The 26,421-nt window shown below is 29.6% G+C and overlaps 1 protein-coding gene across 1 annotated transcript; it reads right to left on the bottom strand.

Annotated features, from left to right (window-relative positions):
- Positions 1–24,870: 24,870 nt before the first annotated feature.
- On the bottom strand, positions 24,871–25,633 carry LOC113378282 (NADH dehydrogenase [ubiquinone] 1 alpha subcomplex subunit 1). The gene is made up of 3 exons (XM_026618808.1): positions 25,453–25,633; positions 25,077–25,163; positions 24,871–24,994 (listed from the first exon to the last, which is right to left on the bottom strand). Exons 1-3 carry the CDS (start codon positions 25,549–25,551, stop codon positions 24,968–24,970), a joined length of 213 nt encoding a protein of 70 aa, XP_026474593.1. The 5' UTR covers positions 25,552–25,633; the 3' UTR covers positions 24,871–24,967.
- Positions 25,634–26,421: the final 788 nt, after the last annotated feature.

Genomic DNA, 26,421 nt, shown 5'->3' with positions numbered 1-26,421 from the left:
TAGTAATCGCAAAAAAAATCGAAAATGGAAATTTTTATATATTTTTACGTTTCAGAGGTGTCTGAACATTTTGGCATACCTTAGAAAAAATGGATGTATATGTGTGTATGTGTGTGTGTGTTTGTGTGTGTGCATACAAATTTTCGTCGACAATTTCGGAAACACGGTTCAACCGACTTCAATTATTCAAAAAACATTCGATTCCTATTAATAAGGAGGCGTGCTGATTAGCTTTTGGCATAGGCAGGTCTAGCCGTTTCGAAGATATGGGGCAAAAAGTGCCAAAAACGATAACTCAATTTTTAAGAGAACGGATCATCCGATTTTAATAATTCAAAAAACATTTTACTTGTATTGACAAGATGAAAAACTGATTAAATTTTTGGGAAGGCAGATCTAGCGGTTTCGGAGATCTAATAAAAAAAGTAAAAAAACTAGTGGGGCGCATGGCATCGTGCCTTAAGGCAAATTGCTGGAACTTCCCGTACCGTAATTAAACATTCGAGGAATGAAAAAATAATCAATAATTGTTTTGAAGATTTTCAAATAGATTTTATTTATTTGTATTTTATAAACAACTTATGTGTACGTTTACAAAAATCAATTTTTTTTTAAATTAGATTTTTTTGATAATTTAGAATTTTTTTCATTTTTTTTTTTTTAATTTTCAAAATCACTAAATTTTCTGTAAATGCATTTATTGCACACCTTCTACTCAAGCAAAATGTTTTTTTGAATTAATCTAATCGGATAATCCGTTCTCTCAAAAACTGCATAACCGTTTTGACACCCTTTACGCTCCATAACTCCGAAACGGCAAAATTGCCTTTTGCAAAAACGCCTCGCAATCGAGTACGAACCGAATGATTTTTTAATGATACAAATCGGTTATTCCATGCTATCGAAAATGTCGAGGACATTTGTTTGAACCACATAAAAAAGTTCAAAATTAAAAATCTTGGTACGGAACCCAAAAAAAATGACAAAAAATGTGTAAACAATATTAAAATCTTTATAAATTGATAATTTGATATACATATGTCCTATAAACATTTTTGACCGTCAAATGACATTTTTTTAAATTATTTTTATTGAAAGTCCATAACCGCTGAACCTACCTACCAAAAATTTTACCAGTTGCTCATTTCGTCAATACAAGTAAAATGTTTTTTGAATTATTAAAATCGGACGCTCCGTTCTCTTAAAAACTGTGTTACCGTTTTTGGCACTTTTTGCCCCGTATCTTCGGAACGGCTAGACCTGCCTCCGCCCAAAACTAATCAGCACGTCTCCTTATCAATACGAATCAAATGTTTTGAATTATTCAAATCGGTTGATCGGTGTTCCCAAAATCGTCGACGAAAATTTGTATCCGCACACACACACATCCATTTTTAACTTCCCGAAGGAGAAGTTTATGTTTTCATCAAAAAATCCGACGTTTCAAGCCATTCTGAATCGAATGAGACCAAATTTGGAAAAAGTATGTATGTGTGTGTGTGCGTGTGTGTGAACAGATTTTTTGCCGTAAATCGACGTTTTCTCAAAAACGGCTGGACCGATTTCAACAATTTAAAAGCCATTTGATGTATCTCGATGAGGACTATTGTTTGTCAGTTTTGTGCAACGATCGGCCAAGCCGTTTCTTTATAAATAGCAGAAAAGTGAAAAAAATTCATCTACGTTTTAGCAAGCAATTCTGAATCGATTCTGAAAATTCAAAAACCGTTCGAATGATATTGGTTGAGAATCGTGCTGATTAGTTTTTGGTAAAGATCGACCGGGTCGTTTTCTTGTAATAAAGTTTTAAAAAAAAATTCGACGATTTTTATGATTTTTTTTGGCGGTAGATACCATAGTCTTGTAGATCATACTAAAATATTACGGCCCTACGACAAGTCGTTTAATTTTAAAAACTTGTATCGTTTTTTGGCCTTTGTCAAAATTAGACCTTTGATCGACGTTTTCTCAAAAACGGCTGGACCGATTTCAACAATTTAGAAGCCATTTGATGTATCTCAATGAGGACTATCGTTTGTCAGTTTTGTGTGATGATCTGCCAAGCCGTTTTTTGTAATTTGGAAAAAAATGTTATACTTTTCGTCCACATTTAAGCTCAAACTACCGAATCGATTTTAAAAAATCAAAAACTGTTCGAAAGATATTAGTTGGGAATGATACTGATTAGTTTTAGGTAAAAATCTACCGAGCCGTTTTCTTGTAATTAACTGTTGAAAAAAAAATTTAAGCCGGCTTTTATGGAACTTTTTTTGGCGATATATATCACGGTCTTGTACAACTTATTGAAATATTACGCCCTTACGACAAGTAGTTTAACTTTAAAAATTCACCAAATTTTAAGAAAATGAGTACGTTTTCAGAAGTTTGTTAAAATTAAAATTAGACGATTTACTTGGTATAACGATAGAGTACTTGGTCTTAATGAACATACTAAACCATTATAAAGTCCTATGGAAACTGGTTCAATTATAAAAATTGTTGATTTTTGAAAATTTGCTTTTAGAAAATAATCCAACTTAACGTGTTCGTTCGTTTTCAATTATGTGTAATAAATCCACTCGGAATACTTTTAATGACTCATAAATTAATTGATTTTTATTGATTAAGTCGATTATTTAAACATATCGGGAAGTTCATGTAACTTGCCTCAAGGCAAAATACCAAACCAACTAGTTTCTAAGGTATGCCAAAATATTCAGAAACCTTCAAAACGTAAAGATATATAGAAATTTTCATTTTCGATTTTTTTTGCGATTACTATAAATTGCCCTACGGGAAGTTAAAAATTGCCATTTTGAGGCCAAAAATGATCATTAGACATATGCACATCAAATTATCAGATATTTTAATAATGTGTATCAATTTTGTTTACATTTCTATGGGTTTCGTAACATCGTTTGTCTGTTAGATAGCGACGCGGCGCGTACACGTTTTGATATTACGCCTTAAGGCAAATTGCTGGAACTTCCCGTATCAAAAATTATCATTTTTTTAAAAACGATTAACATTTTTGAATGAAATTCACTTAAAAAAATGAGATTTTTGAGAAATTATAAATTTGTCAAAAAATTACTTTTTTTGAATTTTTGACATATTCTGGAAATGCTGAACTTGTTTTCAAAGCAATCGTACTGCTTCAACTGCATAGAGACGAAATGTCAAAGCGCGTAAGCGCCGCGTCGCCGTCTAACGGATAAACATTGGTACGAAACCCATAGGAATGTAAACGAAATTTATACTTATTGTTAAAATCTCTATAAAATATCTGATAATTTGATGTGCATATGTCTAATGGTCATTTTTGACCGCCAAATGGCTTTTTTTTACAAGCGATATTAGACAATGTTACAGTATTTATTAACTTCCTGTAGGGCAAGTTGTAGCATTCGCAAAAAAATCGAAAATGAACATTTTTATTTTTGGAAGTAAGTATATTCGATTCGTATTGATAAGGAGACGTGCTGATTAGGTTTTGGCGAAGGCAGGTCTAGCCGTTCCGAAGATACGGGGCAAAAAGTACCGAAAACGGTAACTCAGTTTTTAAGAGAACGGAGCGTCCAATTTGAATAATTCAAAAAACATTTTACTTGTATTGACAAGATGAAGAATCGATAAAATTTTCATGGAGGTAGGTCTAGCGGTTTCGGAGATATGGAGGAAACGTAAAAAAATGAGCCATTTAGCGGTCAAAAATGATCATTAGACATTATAAAACTATATCAAACATAACTATTGATTATAAGAAAAAACTAGTTGGTTTGGTATTTAGCCTTGAGGCAAGTTACATAAACTTCCCGATATGTATAAATAATCGACTTAATCAATAATAAATAAATTAATTTATGAGTGATTAAAAGTATTCCGAGTGGATTTATTACACATCATTGCAAACGAACAAACGAACACGTTAACTCGGAGTATTTTCTAAAAGCAAATTTTCAAAAATCATTAATTTTAATTAATCAATAATTATAATTGAACCAGTTTTCGTAGGACATTGATTGTTCACTATGTTCAACACCAAGTACACTCGTTATACCAACTAAATCGTCTAATTTTATTTTTAACAAACGTCAAAAAAACTACTCATTTTCTCAAACTTCGATGAATTTTTAAAATTAAACTATTTGTCGTAAGGCCGTAATATTTCAGTATGTTCTATAGGACCATAATATATATCGCCAAAAAAAGTTTCATGATAATCGGCTTAAATTTTTTTTCAACAGTTAAGTACAAGAAAACGGCTCGGTAGATTTTCACTTAAAACTAATCAGTATCATTCCCAACTAATATCTTTCGAACAGTTTTTGATTTTTTAAAATCGGTTCGGTAGTATGAGCTTAAATGTGAACGAAAGGTTTAACACTTTTTTCCAAATTACAAAGAAACGGCTCGGCCGATCGTCGCACAAAACTGAGAAACGATAATCCTCATCGAGATACATCAAATGCTTTTTAAATAATCTGAAATCGGTTCAGGCGTTTTTGAGCAAACGTCGATGAAAGTTCTAATTTTGACAAATGCCAAAAAGACCATACTAATTTTTGCAAACTTTGATGAATTTTTAAAGCTAAACCAGTTGTCGTAGGGCCGTAATATTTTAGTATAATATATATAATACCGTTTGATTTATTGACTTTCGAATGTATTAATGTTGATAATTTTGAAATGGAAATTATCGAACTAATATCTTCAGAATTATGGTAAACAAAATTGAAGGAATTACAAAAAAAAAACTGAAAGATGACTCTATGGAAAAATCGACAACCATATTATATTGTTAAATGACATTGCCGGAAAAGATTTAATTGTTCAGAGAAAATTGTATGCGCTCTCCTTTCAGCTTTTGGTTCCACATATCTCAGTGAACAAATTTTTTCTCACATGAAACATATTTTGAGTTCACAAAGAAATCGTTTAACAACTAAACATTCAGAATCTTGTGTGAAATTAAAAGTTACAAATTATACCCCGGATCTTGAAATGTTACGGAAAAGGCACAAGGTTCGCATTAAAGTTGTTTAGTTTATATTCAGTGGCGGATTAAGCTTTCTGCCGCCCTAGGCCCTATCTGATCTTTTTAATAAACAATTTTTTACTTTTTTTAATTAAACTATTAAAAATTGATGTGTGTGTATGTATGTATGTTTCATTCTCATAGATAAGAAAGTTCTGATTAGTTTTTGGCTAAGACGGGTTTAGCCGTTTAGAAAATACGGAACAAAAGTGCAAATATTGCAATTCAGTTTTTGAAAGAACCGAGAGGCTGGTTTCCGAATAATTCAAAAAAAATTTACTTGTACTGAAGGAATGAATAATTACCTAAGTTTTTGGGAAGCAGGTTTAACGGTCGACCAATCTTTTTTTTTGTAATTAGTAAAAGAGAGAAAAAATTCGTCAAAGTTTTAGCCCACAATTTTAAGTCGATTTTAAAAATTCAAAAACCATTCGAAAAATCTTGGTTGGAAATCGTATTCATTAATTTTTGGTAAAAACCTGCCGGACAGATTAGGTTTGCAGGACGATCGGACGAGCCGGTTGTTTGAAATTAGCATAAAAAAGCAAAAATATTACGTTTTTGGAATAAAGCCAGAAACCGATTTTTAAAATTGAAAAAAGATTTCTGAAAGATATCAATTAGGAGTCAAAATATTTGACTATTTTAAAAATTCATCAAAGTTTGATAAAACTTCATAATCAAAATTTGTGTTAAAAGGCGCTTTTGTGATGTGATAAATCAAAATTTAATTTTTAAAAACGCCTGAACTGATTTCACAAATTAAAAAGACATTAGTCTAAACTCGATAAATAGAACCGAGATATTCAAAAATTTCGAGTTTTTTTTTTAATTCTAAAGTAATTCGATTATTTGAAAATTTTAGATATTTTAATTTTCTCAAAATTTTGAAACCAGTGGACTTGCCGTTTTGGAAAACTAATCATTTCTTCATATAGGATAGCGATCCTTCTCACGCAGACAAATAATATATAACTGTAACAAATGTAGCTGAATGTACTTTGTATAGCTTGCTATAAAAAATAAATCAAAAAAAAAAAAAAAAAAAAAAAAAAAAAAAAAAAAAAAAATCTTTATATCACTAAAATACCACGAACAAAATATTTTTTGAGTCATTCCAATCGGATGATCTGTACTCTCAAAACCTTCATGACCACTTTTGCACCTTCTGCGCTCTGTATCTCCAAAAATGCTAAACCTGCCTTTGGCATAAACAGTACGCCTCTAAGTCAAAGCCAAGTGAATAGTTTTTGAATCATTCATGATGATTGATCCTTGCAAAGGACAATTAAACTATCTAAGAAGTAAACTTTGAAAATTAAAAATCTTGGTACGAAATGATTCAAAATAATGAAGACAAAATTTGTAATAATTAATAATTTTTTTATAAAAAATCTAATAATTTGATGTCAATGATCATTTTTTATCACCAAATGACACCTTTTTGGGTCACCAAAAACGCTGACCATGCTCTCGCAAAATTTTCGATAGTTCTTATTTCGTCATACGAGTAAAAAGTGTCTTGAATTATTCAAATAGGACGCTCCGTTTTTGAAAAATTGAATTAGCACTTTTTTCACTCTTTGCTCCCTATTCCGAAATGGATGGAACTGTCTTTGCAAAAAACTAATCAGCACGTCTTCCCGAATGCCAATTGGCAAAAAATTGTAACCGCATAAACACATGCATACATCAATTTTTTCTAAGGCATGTCAAAATGTTCAGGAGAACTTGAAGCGTAGAGTTATATAAACAATTTTTTTTATGATTTTTTAGGATTATTATAACTTAGCCTTCCTGAAGTTGAAAAAAAAGCCAATTGGAGGAAGCATACCAAATTGTCAGATATTTTAGTTTAAAATTTAATTTTATACTACAGGCATATTTAAAAAAATATATTTTCACATACAAAAAAATGACATAAATTAATTAACAACAATGAATATATTGTGTTAATTCGCCATTGTTTGATTTAATACCGAAAATAAAACTAGAAACAATCGAACAGTTTTTAAAGCGTTTTAATTATAAGATTCACCTGAACAAAATTACAAAAAACGAACAGTTTTTCAATATTTCTTCAAAAAATCTTATCAGTTTGATAATTATTATATTAAATATGATACATCAAGAAAATATCAATGCGGCACCCACGAATAATAAATTTGATTAGAAAACGCATTACGTTCTATTTCATCGAAAATGATCTCTAAATTTACAAAAAAAAATTTCAGGATCTATCCTTAAAATGAATTGTCGTGTCATTTCATCGAGTTTAAAATATTTACATTTTGAAAAACTTGCCGCCCCCTAAATTATGCCGCCCCAGGCCCGGGCCCAGCACTGTTTATATTAAAAATTCATGTTATTTGTTAATAAAAATGTTTAAAAGATAAATTTGGTTATAATTCTTCTCCCCTAGAACCTAACTATATATTTCAAAATTAAGGTGGCACTCTAAATCATATTGGTAGAGTGGCTTGGCACACTACAGTTAAAAGCTTGCCGACCCCTGTTCTAGATCATACTAAAATATTACGGCCCTACAACAACTCGTTTAACTTTAAAAATTCGTCAAAATTTGCAAAAAATAGTATCGTTTTTATGTGGCATTTGTCAAAATTAGAACTTTCATCGACGTTTGCTCCAAAACGACTAGACCGATTTCAGAAATTTACAAATCCTCTGATGTATCTTGATGATGATTATTGTTTGTCAGTTTTGTGCGACGATAGACCGAGCCGTTTCTTTGTAATTTAGAAAAAAGCGTTAAACTTTTCGTCCACATTTAACCTCATACTGCCGAATCGATTATAAAAAATCAAAAACTGTTTGAAAGATATTAGTTGGGAATGATACTTATTAGTTTTAAGTGAAAATCCACCGAGCCGTTTTCTTGTAATTAACTGTCGATTTTCATGGAACTTTTTATGGCGATATATATCATGATTTTGTAGAACTTACTGAAATATTACGGCCTTACGACAAGTAGTTTATATTTAAAAAATCATCAAAATTTGAGAAAATAGTTTTTTTGACGTTTGTTGAAATTAAAATTAGATGATTTACTTGGTATAAAGATAGAGTACATGGTCTTAATGAACATACTAAACCATTACAGTCCTACAGAAACTGGTTCAATTATAAAAATTATTGATTTGTGAAAATTTGCTTTTAGAAAATACTCCGAGTTAACGTGTTCGTTCGTTTTCAATTATGTGTAATAAATCCACTTGGAATACTTTTAATCATTCATAAATTATTTTTTTATTGATTAAGTCGATTATTTACACATATCGGGAAGTTCATGTAACTTGTTTTATTTGAAGTTAACGTGGAATCCCATAAGCTCAAAGCTGCGAAAGATTAAATTAACTATTGGGCATTATTGACGAAAAACTGCGAACTGATTAAGTTGAAACTAAAATTGTTAAAAAAAATCGATACAAATTATAACATACAAAAATGGAAAATGGTTAATCGGTGCTTAGAAAATGGCTTATTTATTCCGGGAAATTGAATTGTAACTTTTGTTTTTGTTGCAAATGTTACGCATCTGATGAACTTTGAATTTTGCAAAAATAATACAGATACAAATATAATTAGTTTTTTTTGCACAATAAAATTTAACTTTAAAATAACAATCTGATGGGAAAGTAAAGATTGATTCAATTCGGCCCTTACGATATGAATAAGGAGAAGTTTACGATGCAATTTTGTAAATAATAAAAAAATAAAGTAAAATTAAATTTAAAAAATCCAACATGAAATACTAGTGTTATGTTTAAAAATGAAAGGAAAAGGAGATAACGCTTTTACGTTATATCTAATTTTTTATGTACTAAATCTAAATTGATTAAAAATAATTAAATAATTTACGTAAATATTTTTATAATTTTAATGATAAACTGTTAACCCTCCGTCGGTCAGAGTGGTCTGGCCAGACTTTTTTCGACTTCAATTTAAACAAAAAACTTCTAGTAATCCTATTGACTTGAAATTTCTTGACTTGCCCTAAAATTTTATTAGCTGTCGATCAATGAAAAAATCAGGACGAAAAAATGTACAGAAGGATATTAACTTTTTTATACTTCGAACGGTCGGAGTGGTCTTCTAGACCACACAAACATTTTGTATGTTTTTTTTTTATTCAAACTGCGTTTTATATATTCTTTGCTATGTTTTGTAACATGAATGTTAGTATTTGCACGCACACATAGGAAAATGCCTTGAAAACCTATCAAGCTTATTGGTTATCGCCAGGGCCATGCCTGGGTATGTGGCCGCCTGCGTGCGAGCATATAAATGGCCGCCCTTAAAAATAGCATAATAGGAAAATATCCAATATGTTCTCACAAAAAAATTCGACTTGTAATTTTCATGTTTTCTCGACATTTCAAGTCATTCTGAATCGTTTGAGACCAAACTTTAAAAAAAGTGTGTATATGAGCCAATTTTTGCCTTTTCGACAACGTTTTCTCAAAAACGGTTAAATCCAATTCAAAAGTTTAAAAGTAAAATTTGATGTAACTAGATAATTACTAGCGTCTTTTAGTTTTGTGCGACGATCGGCCAAGCTGTTTCTAATCAACAGAAAAATATAAAAATTTCCAAAAAAATGAGCAGCACTTTTTTACGTGAGTCTAAATTTCATCTTTAGTCGACGTTTTCTTAATAATGCAAAATCCTATCTGAAAAGTCGTTGAAATTCGCAAATTCGATAAGCACTCGTGCTGGTTAGTTTTGCCTCATGATCGGCCGAGCCGTTTCTTTAGAATTTTCAAAAAAATCTCAAATTTTTTGTTCACGTTATAGCTTACATTTGTGAATCGATTTTGAAAATTCAAAAACCATTAAAAAAGTTTTCTATTTGAAAATCGTGCTGATTAAATTTTGTCAATAATCGACGAGTCGTTTCTCAGTTATTGATTAACAAATTGCTTTGGAAATTTGGATCTTGTTTTTAATTTACTACAGTTTATTTTTTGTTCAATAATATGTAATTTTTAAACTATTTATAAAAAATAATTCACATTTTTAGAAAATTTGTACAAAATTGAATGATCTGCGATAGGTTTTCACATTGTAATGTACTCATGAATTAATATAATTTTTATTGATAAGTCGATTATTTACACATGTTCGATAGTTCATGCAACTTGCTTTAAGGCAAAGTTGCCACTTACACCAAGTTTATACACTTATAAATTATTTGGAAACAGAGCCGCATTCAATGCGGCCGCCCTTGGCTGATTTTTTCTACGGTACTTTGGTCTTCTAGATATATGTATACAGCGGACTTTACGGCAGCGAATGAGTTCAGCGGACTTTGAATTTGGCCGCTTCTTAATCCAGCAGTCTTTTAATTTGGCCGTCTTTTAATTCAGTGGAATTTTAATGCGACAGCTGTTTATTACGACTACTTTTTGTTATGGCCGCTTTTGAATTTGTTCTTTTTTTGATTTGGCCGCCCCTCGGCCGGCTCAAAACTTACATTGTGTTTATAATACCTCATTATATATAGCATTCAAACAACATATTCTTATACACCTCCGTCGGTCGGCGTGGTCTGGCCAGACTTTTTTGACTTCAATTAAAAAAAAAATACTTCTAGTAATTCTATCGACTTGAAATTTCTCGACTTTTCCTAAAATTTCATTAGCTGACGATCAATGAAAAAATCAGGACGAAAAAATGTGCAGAAGGATAATTATAAGGATATTAACTTTTTCATACTTCAAACGGTCGGAAAGGTCTGTCTAGACCACCCATACATTTTGTATGAAATATACGCTTTTTGATATATGTAAACCAGTATTTTGTCTTTTTTCATGGTATTTTCTATTCAAACTGCGTTGTTTATATTCTTTGCTATGTGTTCTAACATGAATGTTAGTATTTTCATGACGAGAGTTCCTTGAAAACCTACCAAACTTATTGGTAATCGCAAACACTGAAAATCGGATGAATAATGCACACATTATCAACAATTTTTCTACCCGTACCGCGTTCGAAATTTTTTTGGCAAACCTGTAGTGAAATTATTTCACTTTGAGTTTTACAGCTCATTTCAAATGCGACGCACCTCATTTTGTTTTCATTTGAATTTCACATTCATTTCAAAGGCGCCGAAAAAGCATAAATATTATTTTTCATTGATTTAAAACAGAAAAATTAACAAAAAAAGTAACGATTTTTTTATATTTCTTGATTTTTTTATATAATCGTTAATATATAAGACACCAAAAACTCATTTATCCCATATAAATGCATGTAAAATGAATGGTGGTCCAGCCAGACCTTTCCGACCGTTCGAAGGTGAAAAAATATCCGACCGACGGAGGGTTAAAGTATTAACTTTTTTGATTCTCTAGAAATTGTTTAAAATATACTTTACTTATCAAAACAACGTTTTCCGGGTCAGCTAGTATATATACAAATATATATATATATATATATATATATATGTATATTAATTTAAACAAATTTAAGAAAGGTAAAATTTACTTTGACATGCACTTATTGCTAATTAATACATGTCAGATTTGTATTTTACTGAATTCATTACAATCATTATTTTTAATTATTTCGTTTTTTTACTAGGCTTTTTAATAACGAGAAGAAATTAATCAATGTTTATAATAAGTTGATTCGTTGTGCTTGCTTATATAACTGATATCTAGTTCCTTTTCATTTTCTTCGGAAATGCAAAGCGTTCTTATCTGCTGCTTACGTAATTTTTACCTCACACATGCTCTGTTGCACATATTGTGAGATGATAGAAGTTATATCATACTGTGACTACGAACGCAAACAAGAATTGGGTATATCGCAGTAAAATAATTTTTCTCGGTAATTGTTTTTTGACTTGTTTTAACAAAGTCATAGTTTGAAGAAGCTTTTTTAGTATGATATGATATTATTTCCCAGTAAATAAAATTTATCAGATAATATGCAACCTTTGTATCATACATGCAGGCAATGTTTTTTCTCAGAATGAAATGAAAACCTGATCTATTTTAAAGCTAAAATCACCTAGATCTTATTATTACTTTTCTCGGCCACTGTTGTAGTCGATCGGATATTTTAACCGACCATTGGCAAACACAGATTTTCATGTCGTTTAAACTGGTGACGGCATCTACAATATCATTTGTTTATTATTAAACATAAATTTAAAAAATCTTTACTAAATAAAAAAACTAATTTTTATATAGACTCAAAAAGCCTTAAGAACATTGGATCGACACTTTAGCGCCAATACCACCGAAAAAAACTAATAATGCGATACATGTAACTTAACAATAAATTTAAGTTTGATGTCAATTTAAATGACATTTGACATCAAATTCACTCGTTATAAAATTTATGTGTATATAAATGTATATATGAAATACATACATATTTTGTGTCCGTTTATTACATGCAAGTATTGATGTTCTCATTGTGATTTTTAACAAAATGACAAAAATCATACGTGCTTAAACAATAGCAAATTTTATAGTTGCATTTTGTATTTCATAGTTTATGGGTAAAATTATACTCGGTGGAAGTATCTAGTTAAGTATTGCAGATGATGCGGACAAGGAAATCAGCCCTTTTAATCAAGTATTTATAAAACAACCAGTAGTTGATATGCACATTTAAGAAATGAACTTATTCCGAAAGTAATATATATATATATATATATATATATATATATATATATATATATATATATTGTATGATTCTGAATTTGATGTTGACATATGTATTAACAAAGTCTAATAATCGGGCATAACATCAATATAAAACATGAATTTCTTTCAAAAATTTATTTTAAATCCATACGTTTCGGCTATAATCCTAGCCTTCATTCAGTGGAAACTAAAAATAAAATTAAAAACTAAAACAATTGAATTGGAGTGAAAAGAAAAAATAAAATAGTAATTAGTACTTACAATTAGTTGATCTTAGTGTTAATTTGGAAAACTTTAGTAATCCATGGTATTAGGATATGGTAATGCACTACACTATGTATTATAAACATTAACTTGAAATTACACAATATTTTCACAAAATACTGATTTGAAAAAATCACAAATGGATAGTGTGTTATTCGTAGACTGGTTGAAGATGTAATGGAGAAAGACATTTTTCTAAAAAATATTTTTACCAAGATTCTGCACTGTGTGGAACGAATTGTAAAACCTTTGCGCGAACGCTTTTATTGTTTTGTAAGAAATTTGGAAATGTTATCTAAATAGAAGAGATTTGTGTCGCACAGCGTGTTGAGTTCATTCCGTTTATTTATTGTCTTATTGTTATAAATAGTTAAAAAAGATCCCTCTATAATTCTTCGTTTAAATAAATTTTGTTCAAATTGTAGTACAGTCGAATTAGAAAAGTCCATATTGTGTTTTAAAGTGTATATATGGTCTGCAAGAACTGTTTTGAATTGTTTGGGGTTTTTTGAATTGTTTTTATGTTGTTGTAACCGTTTATTGAGGTTCTGGCTAGTTTCTCCTATGTAAATTAAATTACAGTCTAAACCAGTGATTCCCAAAGTGGGCGCCAGCGCCCCCTTGGGGGCGCTGCGGCCATTCTGGGGGGCGGTGATGGGCTTTGGTGTATTTAGGGGGCGATGCTTAGTTGTAAGGGGCGTTTAAAGCACAAAACTAAGTAAATATTATAATATTAATATTATATATAAATAAATGATTAAAATTAACACTGAATTATATAAAGATAATATTTTAGTTAAAGTTATTCAAACATATCTGCATAGGTGTATTAGTAAATACATTCGTTTTAAAGCTGTGCACCGCCAATTCTTGTTTCGCAGAAGGTTTAATGAAAAGAATGGTTCATACGTTTCTATATGTATCGATAATTTGTATAACTTTTCAAAAGCGTTTACCAAATTTTGTAAGAGATTCTTTAAGAGATTTTTTGTAAGATTTAGTTCATATAGTCGTTAGTTAGTCGATATTTGTGTTAGCACAAAGGCATTTATATTTTTTGCAAATGTACCATCTTCATTAAATATTTCTAAATTTGTGAAATTTTTCTATTTCGTTGAAATTCCAACAACACCGTGGAGCTTAAGGCTCGTGGATTGAGATTTAACGCGTAATTTTTGGAATAGCGATTTTGATATTGTATTAATTTCCGAGTCTAAATCCAATATTGCTCGAATTTTAACGCGACTTCCTTTATTACTTTTTGCGAACAAATTTACCGTCGGTACGAGCTCACTCCCGTCATTCCTCTTCCCTCACATTAAAATTATAATCGAAATACATCGATTGGCTTCTAAATTTTTAAAATCGGTTTATGCGCTTTTGAGCAAACATCGTTGAAAGTTCTAATTTTAACAAACGCCATAAAAACGATACCAATTTTTGCAAACTTTGACAAATTTTCAAAGTTTAACTTGTCGTAGGACCGTAATATTTTAGTATGATCTATAAGACTGTGGTATTTCCCTCAAAAAATACATAAAAATAGTCTAAAAATTACTACTACTTATTAATTACTACTACTTATATTAATAAAAACACTTTATTACAAGAAAACGGCCCGGCCGATCATTACCAAAAACTAATCAGGTCGATTCCCAACCAATATGTTTCTAACAGTTTTTGAATTTTCAAAATCGATTCCGAATTGCGGGCTAAAACGTGGACGAATTTTTTTTCACTTTTCTGCGATTTACAAAGAAACGGCTCGGCCGATCGTCGAAGAAAACTGAGAAACGTTAGTCCTCATCGAGATACATCGAATGGCTTTTAAATTTTTGAAATCGGTCCAGCCGTTTTTGAGAAAACGACGATTAACGGCAACAAATCTAAACACACACACATATACTGCTTTCCAATTGTTGGTCTCATTCGATTCAGAATGGCTTGAAACGTCGAGAAAACACAAAATTAGCGAATCGGATTTTTTTATGAAAACAAACTTCTTCTTCGGCAAGTTTGTAAGGGAGGCGCTGAGTAACATTTTTTCTGGAAAGGGGGCGGTAGGTGAAATAAGTTTGGGAATCACTGGTCTAAACAATTTATTTGATAGACGAGATTTCTGAGTCGTTCAATATTAAATGGGGTTTTTGTCTTGGTAAAAATAGTGCTAGTAGTTGTACTAAAATTGGTTACAAGTCGAAGTCCAGATTTATAAAAAAGTTTTTTCCAAGGAACATACAATTCTTTAATGTATGGCAAACATATTACACCAGAATGAGTTTCTGAGTCAGGTAAATCGTTATGTACTGTGCAATTGTCCATTTTATTCAAAAGGTACGTTCGTCTGTTACTAGTTACGGAATTTATAAGTTTTAGGGGATAAGAGTTATCTGTTAAAATTTTTGTAATTAATTTGATGTTGTTGTCCCAAAATGTTTTGTCCGATAGAAGTATTGCGTGGTCCGTTAGATTTATTATAGTACCTATTTTCATTTTGAGTAGATGATAAGAAAAGTAATTAAGGTAGCGTCCGGAATTAGTCGGTTTTTGGTACCAATTTGTTATTAGTTTGTTATCTGTAGTACGTATAAGTTTTATGTCTAAGAAACTGATCGAGTTCATTGTCTCCAATTCCACTGTAAATTTTAATTTTTTATTGACGTTATTAAATTGATCAATTATCATAGTGACATCATCACTAGGGATACAAGTGATAATGTCATCTACATAACGGTAATAAAAAATATGTTTATTGTAATTTTTGAAAATTGTATTTTCAAGGAGTTGTAAGGATATTTCTGCTAGAGATGGACTTGCTGGGGACCTCATTGGCGCCCCAAAAATTTGATAATAGAAAGAGCCATTGAATTCAAAATAAGTATTAGAGACAATGAACTTGACGGTTTCCCTGAACCAGTGTAAAGATAAAGAAGTCAACGGAGAAATTTCATTCCATCGGATTGTTATTGCGTCTAAAGTAAGGTCTAGGGGTAACAACATCAAATTAATTACAAAAATTTTAACAGATAACTCTTATCCCCTAAAACTTATAAATTCCGTAACTAGTAACAGACGAACGTACCTTTTGAATAAAATGGACAATTGCACAGTACATAACGATTTACCTGACTCAGAAACTCATTCTGGTGTAATATGTTTGCCATACATTAAAGAATTGTATGTTCCTTGGAAAAAACTTTTTTATAAATCTGGACTTCGACTTGTAACCAATTTTAGTACAACTTCTAGCACTATTTTTACCAAGACAAAAACCCCATTTAATATTGAACGACTCAGAAATCTCGTCTATCAAATAAATTGTTTAGACTGTAATTTAATTTACATAGGAGAAACTAGCCAGAACCTCAATAAACGGTTACAACAACATAAAAACAATTCAAAAAACCCCAAACAATTCAAAACAGTTCTTGCAGACCATATATACACTTTAAAACACAATATGGACTTTTCTAATCCGACTGTACTACAATTTGAACAAAATTTATTTAAACGAAGAATTATAGAGGGATCTTTTTTAACTATTTATAACAATAAGACAATAAATAAACGGAATGAACTCAACACGCTGTGCGACACAAATCTCTTCTATTTAGATAACATTTCCAAATTTCTTACAAAACAATAAAAGCGTTCGCGCAAAGGTTTTACAATTCGTTCCACACATGTGCAGAATCTTGGTAAAAATATTTTTTAGAAAAATGTCTTTCTCCATTACATCTTCAACCAGTCTACGAATAACACACTATCCATTTGTGATTTTTTCAAATCAGTATTTTGTGAAAATATTGTGTAATTTCAAGTTAATGTTTATAATACATAGTGTAGTGCATTACCATATCCTAATACCATGGATTACTAAAGTTTTCCAAATTAACACTAAGATCAACTAATTGTAAGTACTAATTACTATTTTATTTTTTCTTTTCACTCCAATTCAATTGTTTTAGTTTTTAATTTTATTTTTAGTTTCCACTGAATGAAGGCTAGGATTATAGCCGAAACGTATGGATTTAAAATAAATTTTTGAAAGAAATTCATGTTTTTTATTGATGTTATGCCCGATTATTAGACTTTGTTAATATATATATATATATATATATATATATATATATATATTTATACAGGGCCGGATTTAGAAATTCGTCGCCCTGGGGCACTGGCAAAAATGCCGCCCCATCCCTAAAACGTCACTTAAATATTTTTTATAAATATATCATTTTTTTAAATTAAAATAACTGTTTGATTGCAGAAAATTTATTACGCATTAGATACTATTTGCCTTAACGCACAATAACATAGTTTCAATTTTTTTGTTGGCGCAATAAGATTCGAAGTGAACAAATTTGTCTCTTTTAGAGGCCTCGAGATCTGAAGAGCATATTTTTCTCTAACTTTGTTTACGAATCTCTATATTAGCCACATTGCCAAATTTGATAATAATATATTAACCAATTAAATAATTTTCGTTCGGAGAGCTAGACAAGGCGAAATAATGATTATTAATAATCGGTTATTTGAACCCAAATTTTGTAATGCAATCGTATTATGGTTTGTTAATTATATTTCTTGAAATAAAAATTTTATTAAGAAGAATTAGTTAATTATATTATACACATACAATTATATTTTCTCACTTTCCAAATTTTGTCGCCCCTGAACATTTGCCGCCCTGGGCACTAGCCGCGACTGCCCCTACTGTAAATATATATATTCTTAGTTTATTACAGTGATGCTAAAAAAATGGCTCGGAAATTCTCATCTTTGAAATTTTTACATATCCCATTCTTAGTGTGAAAATTTAAAACCATGAGACATGAGACCTGAAAAAACGTCGCCAGGATTTTGAAAATTACCAACTCACCGCGTTAAATTTGGGATATGAGACCGCACAAAGCGTTCGCCTACCCAGAATCGGCCCTGTCGTCTATATGATTATATATACGTGTTCCGGTAAAAAAAAAAATAGCACAGCTGGAGCTCGAACCGAACTGAAACAAATATGAGAACCGGTTTTTTAAAAAAATATTAGCACAATACCACTGTTATAGGGTGGGGCTGTGCACAAGGTCCAATTTGACATTGAGTAATTATATTTTGAAACACATATCAAACAAGCAACTATCTGACTATGGTCAGTAAAAATTTCAGCTAATTTATTATAGTAAGTATTGTACCTCATAAGCGGGGTAAAACGAGATGGCCAAGGGGCAAACGGGTCCAATGTTTTATTTTAATTTTAAAGAGATTTTAAAAATAATAACTACATTATCCAATCAATGCGAAATATAAGAATGACTATTTATTTAATTATTTCCTGTAAAATTGTTTTTTCTATTTATTTATTTTTTTATTTGATATTTTTTAATTTTTTATTTGTCTTTGCCAGGGTAAAGGTTTAGTTGGTTTCTTTTACCCCACCCTAGTGTAAGCTTTAATAGAGGTTATATAAAAAAACTTCTGAATGTAACTTAAAATTAACAATATCAAGGTCTCGTGAATAAAACAGCAGTGCTCACAACTAAAAAAAAACTAAAAACGAAAGAAAAAAATCGTAAAAATTGAAGTGATGGCTTGATATATCATACATCTTTTTCCCCCTAATTTCAAATATTGCTGTTAAAAAATTCTAAACTTTACTACAGTAAAACCATAGTTTTTGAGATATCAGTGGTGGACCTTCAAGCTTCACTCTACCCTATATATATATATATATATATATATATATATATATATATATATACTGGATGACCCGACAGACCTTATCTTGTACCCACGTCTACCATTCAAAAGTTCCAAATTTTTTAATATCCTATCCTTTACTTTTTAATATCCTATTTGATATCCTACCTTTGTGATTCATTTATGGTCTTAGCATCAGCAGTATAAAAAAATTCAAAAAAAATAATATAGTATTTGCGGTAAAAGAACAATATCACACTTGATTTTACCGCACAACATAATTGCTTCAATAATTTAGTCTGTAATTTTCATAATCTTCTTAATTCAATTTTTTTGAACTGTCAAAATTTTGTTTATGATTAATGTTATATTCAACATGTCGCTTTTTCATTGTGATCTATAATGTTTTGAGGAAGTTTTCGAATCCGAACTAATATGGTAAGCAAACCAAATAAATATAAATTATAAATCTATTTATCTAATAATTTTCATAAATATTGACAAATGACATTTAACTTTTTTTCATGTCAACATTTTTTTTTTTTTTTTTAATTTTTTATTTTCAATAGCAATCAGAATACATGACCATTCTATGAGCTATTTGGCTTATGTCATTCACTCACACACATACACACACACTTTCAAACACACATATAAATTTATCGGATCAATATTACAATCATATTTAGAGAATCACTTCAATAAGTAATTCTACTATTCTGTTCATATAAGGTTGTGGTAGTTTTAAGGTTCCTCCATATTATCTTCGGGCAGCTTCTTCTTCAGTCTTCTTGAAGTTGATATCTCAAGAAGCTGAGTGACTATCTCGTATGGTTTGAATGATGTTGTAGTCAACAATGTCAGCATTTATTTAAATTTAAAAACATTGATTTTTTTAATTAGATTTAAAACTATAAACAGCGATTTTGAATATAGCATTTCATCTAATTTGGATATAAATGTTGGATATATCTATATATGTATATTTTTCTAATTATATTTTTTGAACTGTCAAATATTTTGTTTTTCAAACATCATTAATCTTTTTTTCTTGAATTTGTCGTTTCAGTGTTTTGTTTTTTTTTAGTAAATATCTGTCAAAATTTATTGAAATTTATAAAATTTATACATTTATATTTTAAATTTTTGTTTCAAAATTTCCTATAACCTAATTTGGATATATATGCATACGTTGAGCCAATAAAATTTAAAATCGGTTCAGTAGTTTGGGCGTTCATCGCGAACCAACATCGTGACACGAGGTTTATATATATATATATATATATATATATATATATATATATATATATAATATACATTAACGTTACATTCTAAAATTATTCAACATGTTCAAATATAATAATAGCATCATTTAATTCGATAAACGTAAAATTATCAAATTTCAGATGGAAAATCAAAATTGAAAAGACTGAAGCATCTCATAAGCTACGAAATGATAAAATTACATTTCTGAAATGAATTCGATTATTCGTGGTACGTGTACCAATCAATTACATACATTGCCCCACAAATTTTATAATTTGTAATTTATGTTTAATATTAAAAATTTAATATTAGCCAATAATATTTTTCACACACAATAAAAGAGTTCATAACATTTTTCCCTTGATTTAAAACGAATTTGTTCTAGTTCTCATTTCTCATTTCACTCCGTTTGTTGTTTGTTAAAATTACAAAATTTAAATAAGTGAGATACATTTGTGCCAGAAACATGCCCATCAGTATATATATATATATATATATATATATATATATATATAAACACGTAATATATCATATTAACATATAAGTGCATATATAATATGGTACCTGACTACCTGCTGATGGTATGATATATACGAGGGTCGTTCAGTAAGTACTTAGCCTACCGATGTAAAAACAAAAATTTTGGAACAGTGACAATTTATTTTTTAACATAATCTCATTCGAGCTCGATACATTTGGCGCAACGATGCTCGGACTTTCTCAACCCGTTCAAAAAATACGTTTTATCGAGGGCTGCAAAAAAGCGGTGATGACCTCATCAGTCGGTCCAAATTTATTTCCGGCAAGTGACTTTATCAGATTTAGAAACAAAAAGTAATCACAGAGGTTCAAACCTGGAGAGTAAGGTGAATGAGGCACCAATTCGTATCGCAATTTGCTCAATTTGGCCATGGCCAAAACGAAGGTGTGAGCCAGCGCGTAATCGTTGTGGAAACAGCACTTTTCTTCGCGAAACGGGGCCGATTTTTTTTTCAATTTGACGTCGAATGAGCCCAAAAGATCAGCATAGTATCTTCTCGTGATTATTTTATGCCTCTCGAGATAATCGATGTGAATCACACCTTGCAAATCTTAGACGAGCGTAAACATCACCTTTCCAGCCGATTGAGCCGCCTTCGTCTTTTTCGGAGCACATTTGCAGTTAGAAGTCTACTATTTATGGACCAGTGAATTCATGTTTCGTTGACAATTACAAAACGACACAAAAACTCCGCCGGAATGCTCTGAAAGGGAATTGACTGAAACTTTAACAATAGGCTGATAAAACCTGCGGCTACCTGATGGTGAAACTTTTTCGTTATAGAAGCGTCATCTGGCGGTGAGGCTAAGTCCTTGTTGAGCGACCCGTGCAAAATCATTATATTCTCAATTTTTGCTTTGTTAATTATTCAAACAGTTTAAAAGCAAATTAAAAGTCTTAAAAATTGCAATTTTAATTATTGTACTTCAAATTATGTTATACATAGGGCCAGAGCCGGTCCTGCCTTGCATGCAATGCATGCAAAAAATGCGGGCGCACGCCTCAGGGGGCGCCAAAACGAGTTTCGGATATTAAATTTATAATTTAATATTTATATTGTTTTATATAAAATCTAGAATCATTTATTTAAAATTTACAGTACTCAATAAATTATAATAAATAATTTATCTTAACTTATTGCTTAATCTACTTATTCAATTTTTTCTTTGTTTGAAGTTTACCGTGGAATCGAAAAAGAAATTATCTGGTATTCAATCCCATAAGCGCAAACCTGCAAAAGATCAAATTAAATGTTGGGCATTATTGACGAAAAATTGCGAGCTGATTTAGTTGAAACGGAACTTGTTAAAAAAAAATTATAAAAAAAGGGGAGTCAGTGCTTAGAAAATGACTTGTTTATTCTGAGAAATTGAATTGTAACTTTTGCTTTTGTTGCAAATGTTTCGCACATGTTGAACTTTGAATGTTGAAGAGATGCGTGGAACAAATATGAAAAATGGAAGCAAAATTTACTTTGAAACAAAAATCTTAAGGCTTGTTTTATACCTAGTGGTGCTCATACTCTAAATTTAATAATTATTAGCTATACAGAAATAATACATATCAAATATAATAAGTTTTTTTTTTATTGTTCAAGAAATGTGTAATTTTCTTGCATTTTTTACTGATTTTTGAACAATACTTCTAAAATACGTTTAATTTAAATTTAACTTTAAAACAACAAGCTGATACTCTGAATATGACCATTCTTGCGATATCAATAAGGAGAAGTTTACGACGCAATTTTGGATATTGTAATTCCAACATGATATATTAGTGTTATGTTTGAAAATGAAATGCTAGTCTTTTTAAATATTAAAATTGTACATACGTTGAAAATAATTGAAAATTTCAAAATATTTGATTATAATCAACCCCCGAATCGCCTCGATTTTCTAAATAAATTTAAAATCAATATATTTTATACGCTTTTATATTATATCTAATTTTTGTGCACTAAATCCAGAATAAATGAAAATTAATTTATTTATTTCACTTAATATTCTTGATAATTTAAAGTTATAAAATTTAAGAAATGCATTTATATCAATGCATTTTATATCAAAATAATAAATACTATTTCTGAAATGCATTTCTTAAATTCTATAACTTTAATCTAACAAAAATATTAATTCTTTTGCTATGGTTGACGAACTCATATAAAGTATATTGAATATAAACTATATTGAATATTACTGAAATGTGACATTATGACAGGGATTGTTTTATTTATTGATATCGATAATAATAAATAAATTTAAAATTAATATATTTTAAACCCTTCTAGATTATATCTAATTTTTTGTGTACTATATCCAGAATAATTAAAAATTAATTTTTTACAAAATATGTAAATATTTATATAATTTTAATGATAAACTGTTAGAACGATAAAAATTAATAGGGGGGCGCTAGAAAAAAATTGCATGCGGGCGCTAAGGACCCCAGGACCGGCCCTGCATAGGGCACATGGCGCCCGCATGTAATTTTTATTGTATTAGCGTCCCCGATAATTTTACTTTTGTAACAGTTTGCCATTAAAATTATATATTAAATCATTCTTAGTAATAGCTAACGACAACCTATTTAGCCTATCTTATTGTTATATCGAACGTAGTTCGAATTTCAATTCAGAAAAACTAACTTGTTGCTTGCTACGCTGACACGTAAATTTAATAATATTCTTAAGGCAATTAAAAAGTTAGATTTTTTTTTATTATTCTAATGGCATCTGATATGAATCATATTGCCATAGATAAATTTAAATAATTGGATACAACATAATTAAGAATATCGAATGAATTTTTAATAATAAAATCAATCTTCTGAAAAATATCCTGGAATGCACACATAATGGCTAAACTGATCAATTGCATTTACATCTCATCATACTGTAGCCTTATTTTAAAATAATTTTTACAATAAAAATTACTAGATCGTTACGATACTTACTTTTAAATATTCATTATTAATTTTAAATTAAATATTCAAAAAATCGAAATTCCCAAAATAATCTTGTCGAACATAAGCCACATTTACAACTTCATTCTCAAGAGAAACAAATCGTACAATAATTGTTACTTGTTCTGTTTTACTTGCATTGGGTGTACAATCTAATTTTAGAAGATTGCAAAGGTTTACTAAGTTCTTGAGACGCAAAAAGTTTGCAACAAAGCCATGTTTTCATGCTTTAACTACCAATTTTCCATTTTTCTAGTGTAATAAGCATCTTTTTTCTTTCAACAGGACGCGTTTCAACTAGATAACGTCTCGAGCTTTCTGTCAAAACTGCCCCATTCAGATGGGTTTTACGAATTTTTAAATGCTTTCATTTGTTTAGCTTTTTTTTAGCAACTACAATTAAATATAACTGTTGCATTACACAGAACACATATTGTAGTTTTGAATAATCTTTAGAAAAACCTATGTAAGTACATCACATATTAATTCTAATAGAACTTCAATACAACTCAAAAGAATTTAATTTCTTTAATAAAGTGACTTGAAACCCTTTTTTTAATACTTGCGTCTTTCACAGTATTACACCTTTGGGTTTGGGCACCAGATAATTACCTATTCAGTTCTATGTTTACTTCAAATGCAAAAAAGATAAAATAGGTAAACTAAGCACTGAACAAAAGAATTTAATAGATTGTGCAGTTATTAACTAGATAATGATATCCACTGATATCACATTCCAAACATATATCTCCATATTCATAGTTAGGTCAGATTATTATGATTTAGTAAGTATTTTATTGATTCTATATTATAATAAAATTATAGTATACACCTAAGTCTGTTTTTACACGGTCTTTTTGTACACGGTTTTGATATAACTTGGTTTGAAAATTGAATATTTTTAAATTTTTTACACGAATTTATTCCATTTAGCACGACTTGAAATTTTATGTACCTAAATTTTTTTTGTCAAATTAAATTTTTGCAGAGTATGTTCATTCACAAAAAAGTATTTATGAAAGAAAAAAGTCTGAAACCATCGATAGTATCGATAGTTTGCAAACACTAGCTTAAAGATTTAAGTGAATTCCCCTTTAGCGCATACAAACAATTTTTATTGGTCAAAGCAAATGTGAATAGCACTAATTTAATTCTTGTTCTTAAAAATTCTTGTTTTTCACCAATTTTAATAGGTTTTAGAGATTAGGAACAAATCACCCATTTTTGTATAAGGTCAATGTCTTTTTTTACACATTTTTTTTTTACACGGATTCTTCTGGAACCAATCTCCGTGTAAAAACAGACTTAGGCGTTCAATCAGACACCCATGTTATGTATTATATATACCCTGCATGTGTTGCATGCGATATCCTGCCACGCATATAAATATGTTATATATGCATTCATTTTATAAGAATATTGAAAACACAAATATTAAGATCTTAATTTATTATTTTGAACTTCAAGATATTTACAAATTTGTTCCTATTTCTTCATTCTACTTTATTCTGTTGAAAATTACTCATCAGGTATAACTTCAAGTCCCTGAAAGTGCAAGAATTTAAATTAACTGGATAATTAAAAATAATTTATAATATCTAAACAATAAAGATTATCATGTGCTTACATTGGAGACATAAGGATCCTTTGTCAGCATTTGATCTCTTTGATACAATCTCCTTTGATATCTGTTATTTAAATCTCGCAGGTATGGCTGAAAATAAACAATTATTATTAATATTTATTTTGTATTTAATTTAATTATAGCTTTATCATGTACTAATGTTGGGTATACAAGAATTACGAAGTTCAATGGATTTCGGTCTATACAAAGAAGACTAAAATTTAATCGAATAAAGCAGGAACAAAAGACATCATCTCAGAAATTATATCTAGGTAAATAAATACTTCAGTAATCTAAAGCAACAAACTGAATTTTGAGAACAATTTATCATGAATTTTCTGAAAAGCAATACATTTGTCAATTGATGATATAATCTTACATTGCCATTTACTAGTTTGTGCATGTGGTATGAAGCGAATGATGGTAAAGCTAACGCTCCTACAATGATACCAAAACTTGGCAAAATCTCGAACCACATCTTTTTAGTTAAAGAGAAGCAGTAAAACAATACGTGAGTTTGACACTTCACAAAAATTAGAAGTGCTTAGAAAACTTCGCGAAATTTAATAATACCATAGACGAGCTTATAAATATGACATCATTTGATCAACTTCATATAGTTCTCGTTGATGGCGCTTCTATCGGTTTTTGAGCTTTACTAGCAAGTTGAAAATTCATTTCTAAGAATTATTTAATAAAAATACAAATTTTAACCAAATTATTTGATTTAACTAAATAATCAATTTATAAAAAAAATAGTTACAGTTAACATAATCAAGCACACTATCATACAGAAAGTTTTTGAGAAAGATATACTCATAGATAAATAAGTATAAATATTTGAGTGCATATACTCTTAGATAAATAAGTATAATAACCATTTTTCTTAATTACAATATTTGTTACAACTGAAGTATATTAATATACTCTTTTTTTATCTATGCAATAATTTCTTTTTTAAGAATAAAATAGACTTTTTGCTATTAGTGGGTTCCATAGATTGGTGGGTACGCACGTACATAGATAAATAATTTTTTAATAGATAAATAAGCATAATACTAATAATAATAATATTATTAATAATAATAATAATAATAATAATAGCGCATATACTTGTGTACTCAGCTATACAATAAATTATATTCAAATATGTAATAATAAAAATAAATTATATTATAATGAATTACATTTCAAAAAATATTTTTTATTATTTAAATCTAAATGGGTGATAAATAATGGGTCTTAAATAAATTCATTTTTGTAGAAGAGTTCGGAGCATAGATAGGTAAAGTTTGGAGTTTCGTTCAGTTTCGTTTACGCTTGAATCTCATGGAAATTTCTTGTGACA

The sequence above is a fragment of the Ctenocephalides felis genome, unplaced genomic scaffold, assembly GCF_003426905.1.
Source record: "Ctenocephalides felis isolate EL2017-DRISC unplaced genomic scaffold, ASM342690v1 CF-g0.4_SCAFFOLD_01886, whole genome shotgun sequence".
In the NCBI taxonomy this organism is placed as follows: domain Eukaryota; kingdom Metazoa; phylum Arthropoda; class Insecta; order Siphonaptera; family Pulicidae; genus Ctenocephalides; species Ctenocephalides felis.
Note: the sequence above shows the minus strand (reverse complement) of the source record. Positions and strands in the feature narration are given on the sequence as shown.

Coding starts and splice junctions, on each gene's coding strand:
- LOC113378282 (XM_026618808.1), bottom strand. CDS start 25,551: ATGTGGTTCGAGATTTTGCCAAGTTTTGGTATCATTGTAGGAGCGTTA. Junction 25,164..25,452: donor ACAAACTAGTAAATGGCAAT/GTAAGATTATAT, acceptor GTTTATTTTCAG/CCATACCTGCGAGATTTAAA. Junction 24,995..25,076: donor AGGATCCTTATGTCTCCAAT/GTAAGCACATGA, acceptor TTGCACTTTCAG/GGACTTGAAGTTATACCTGA.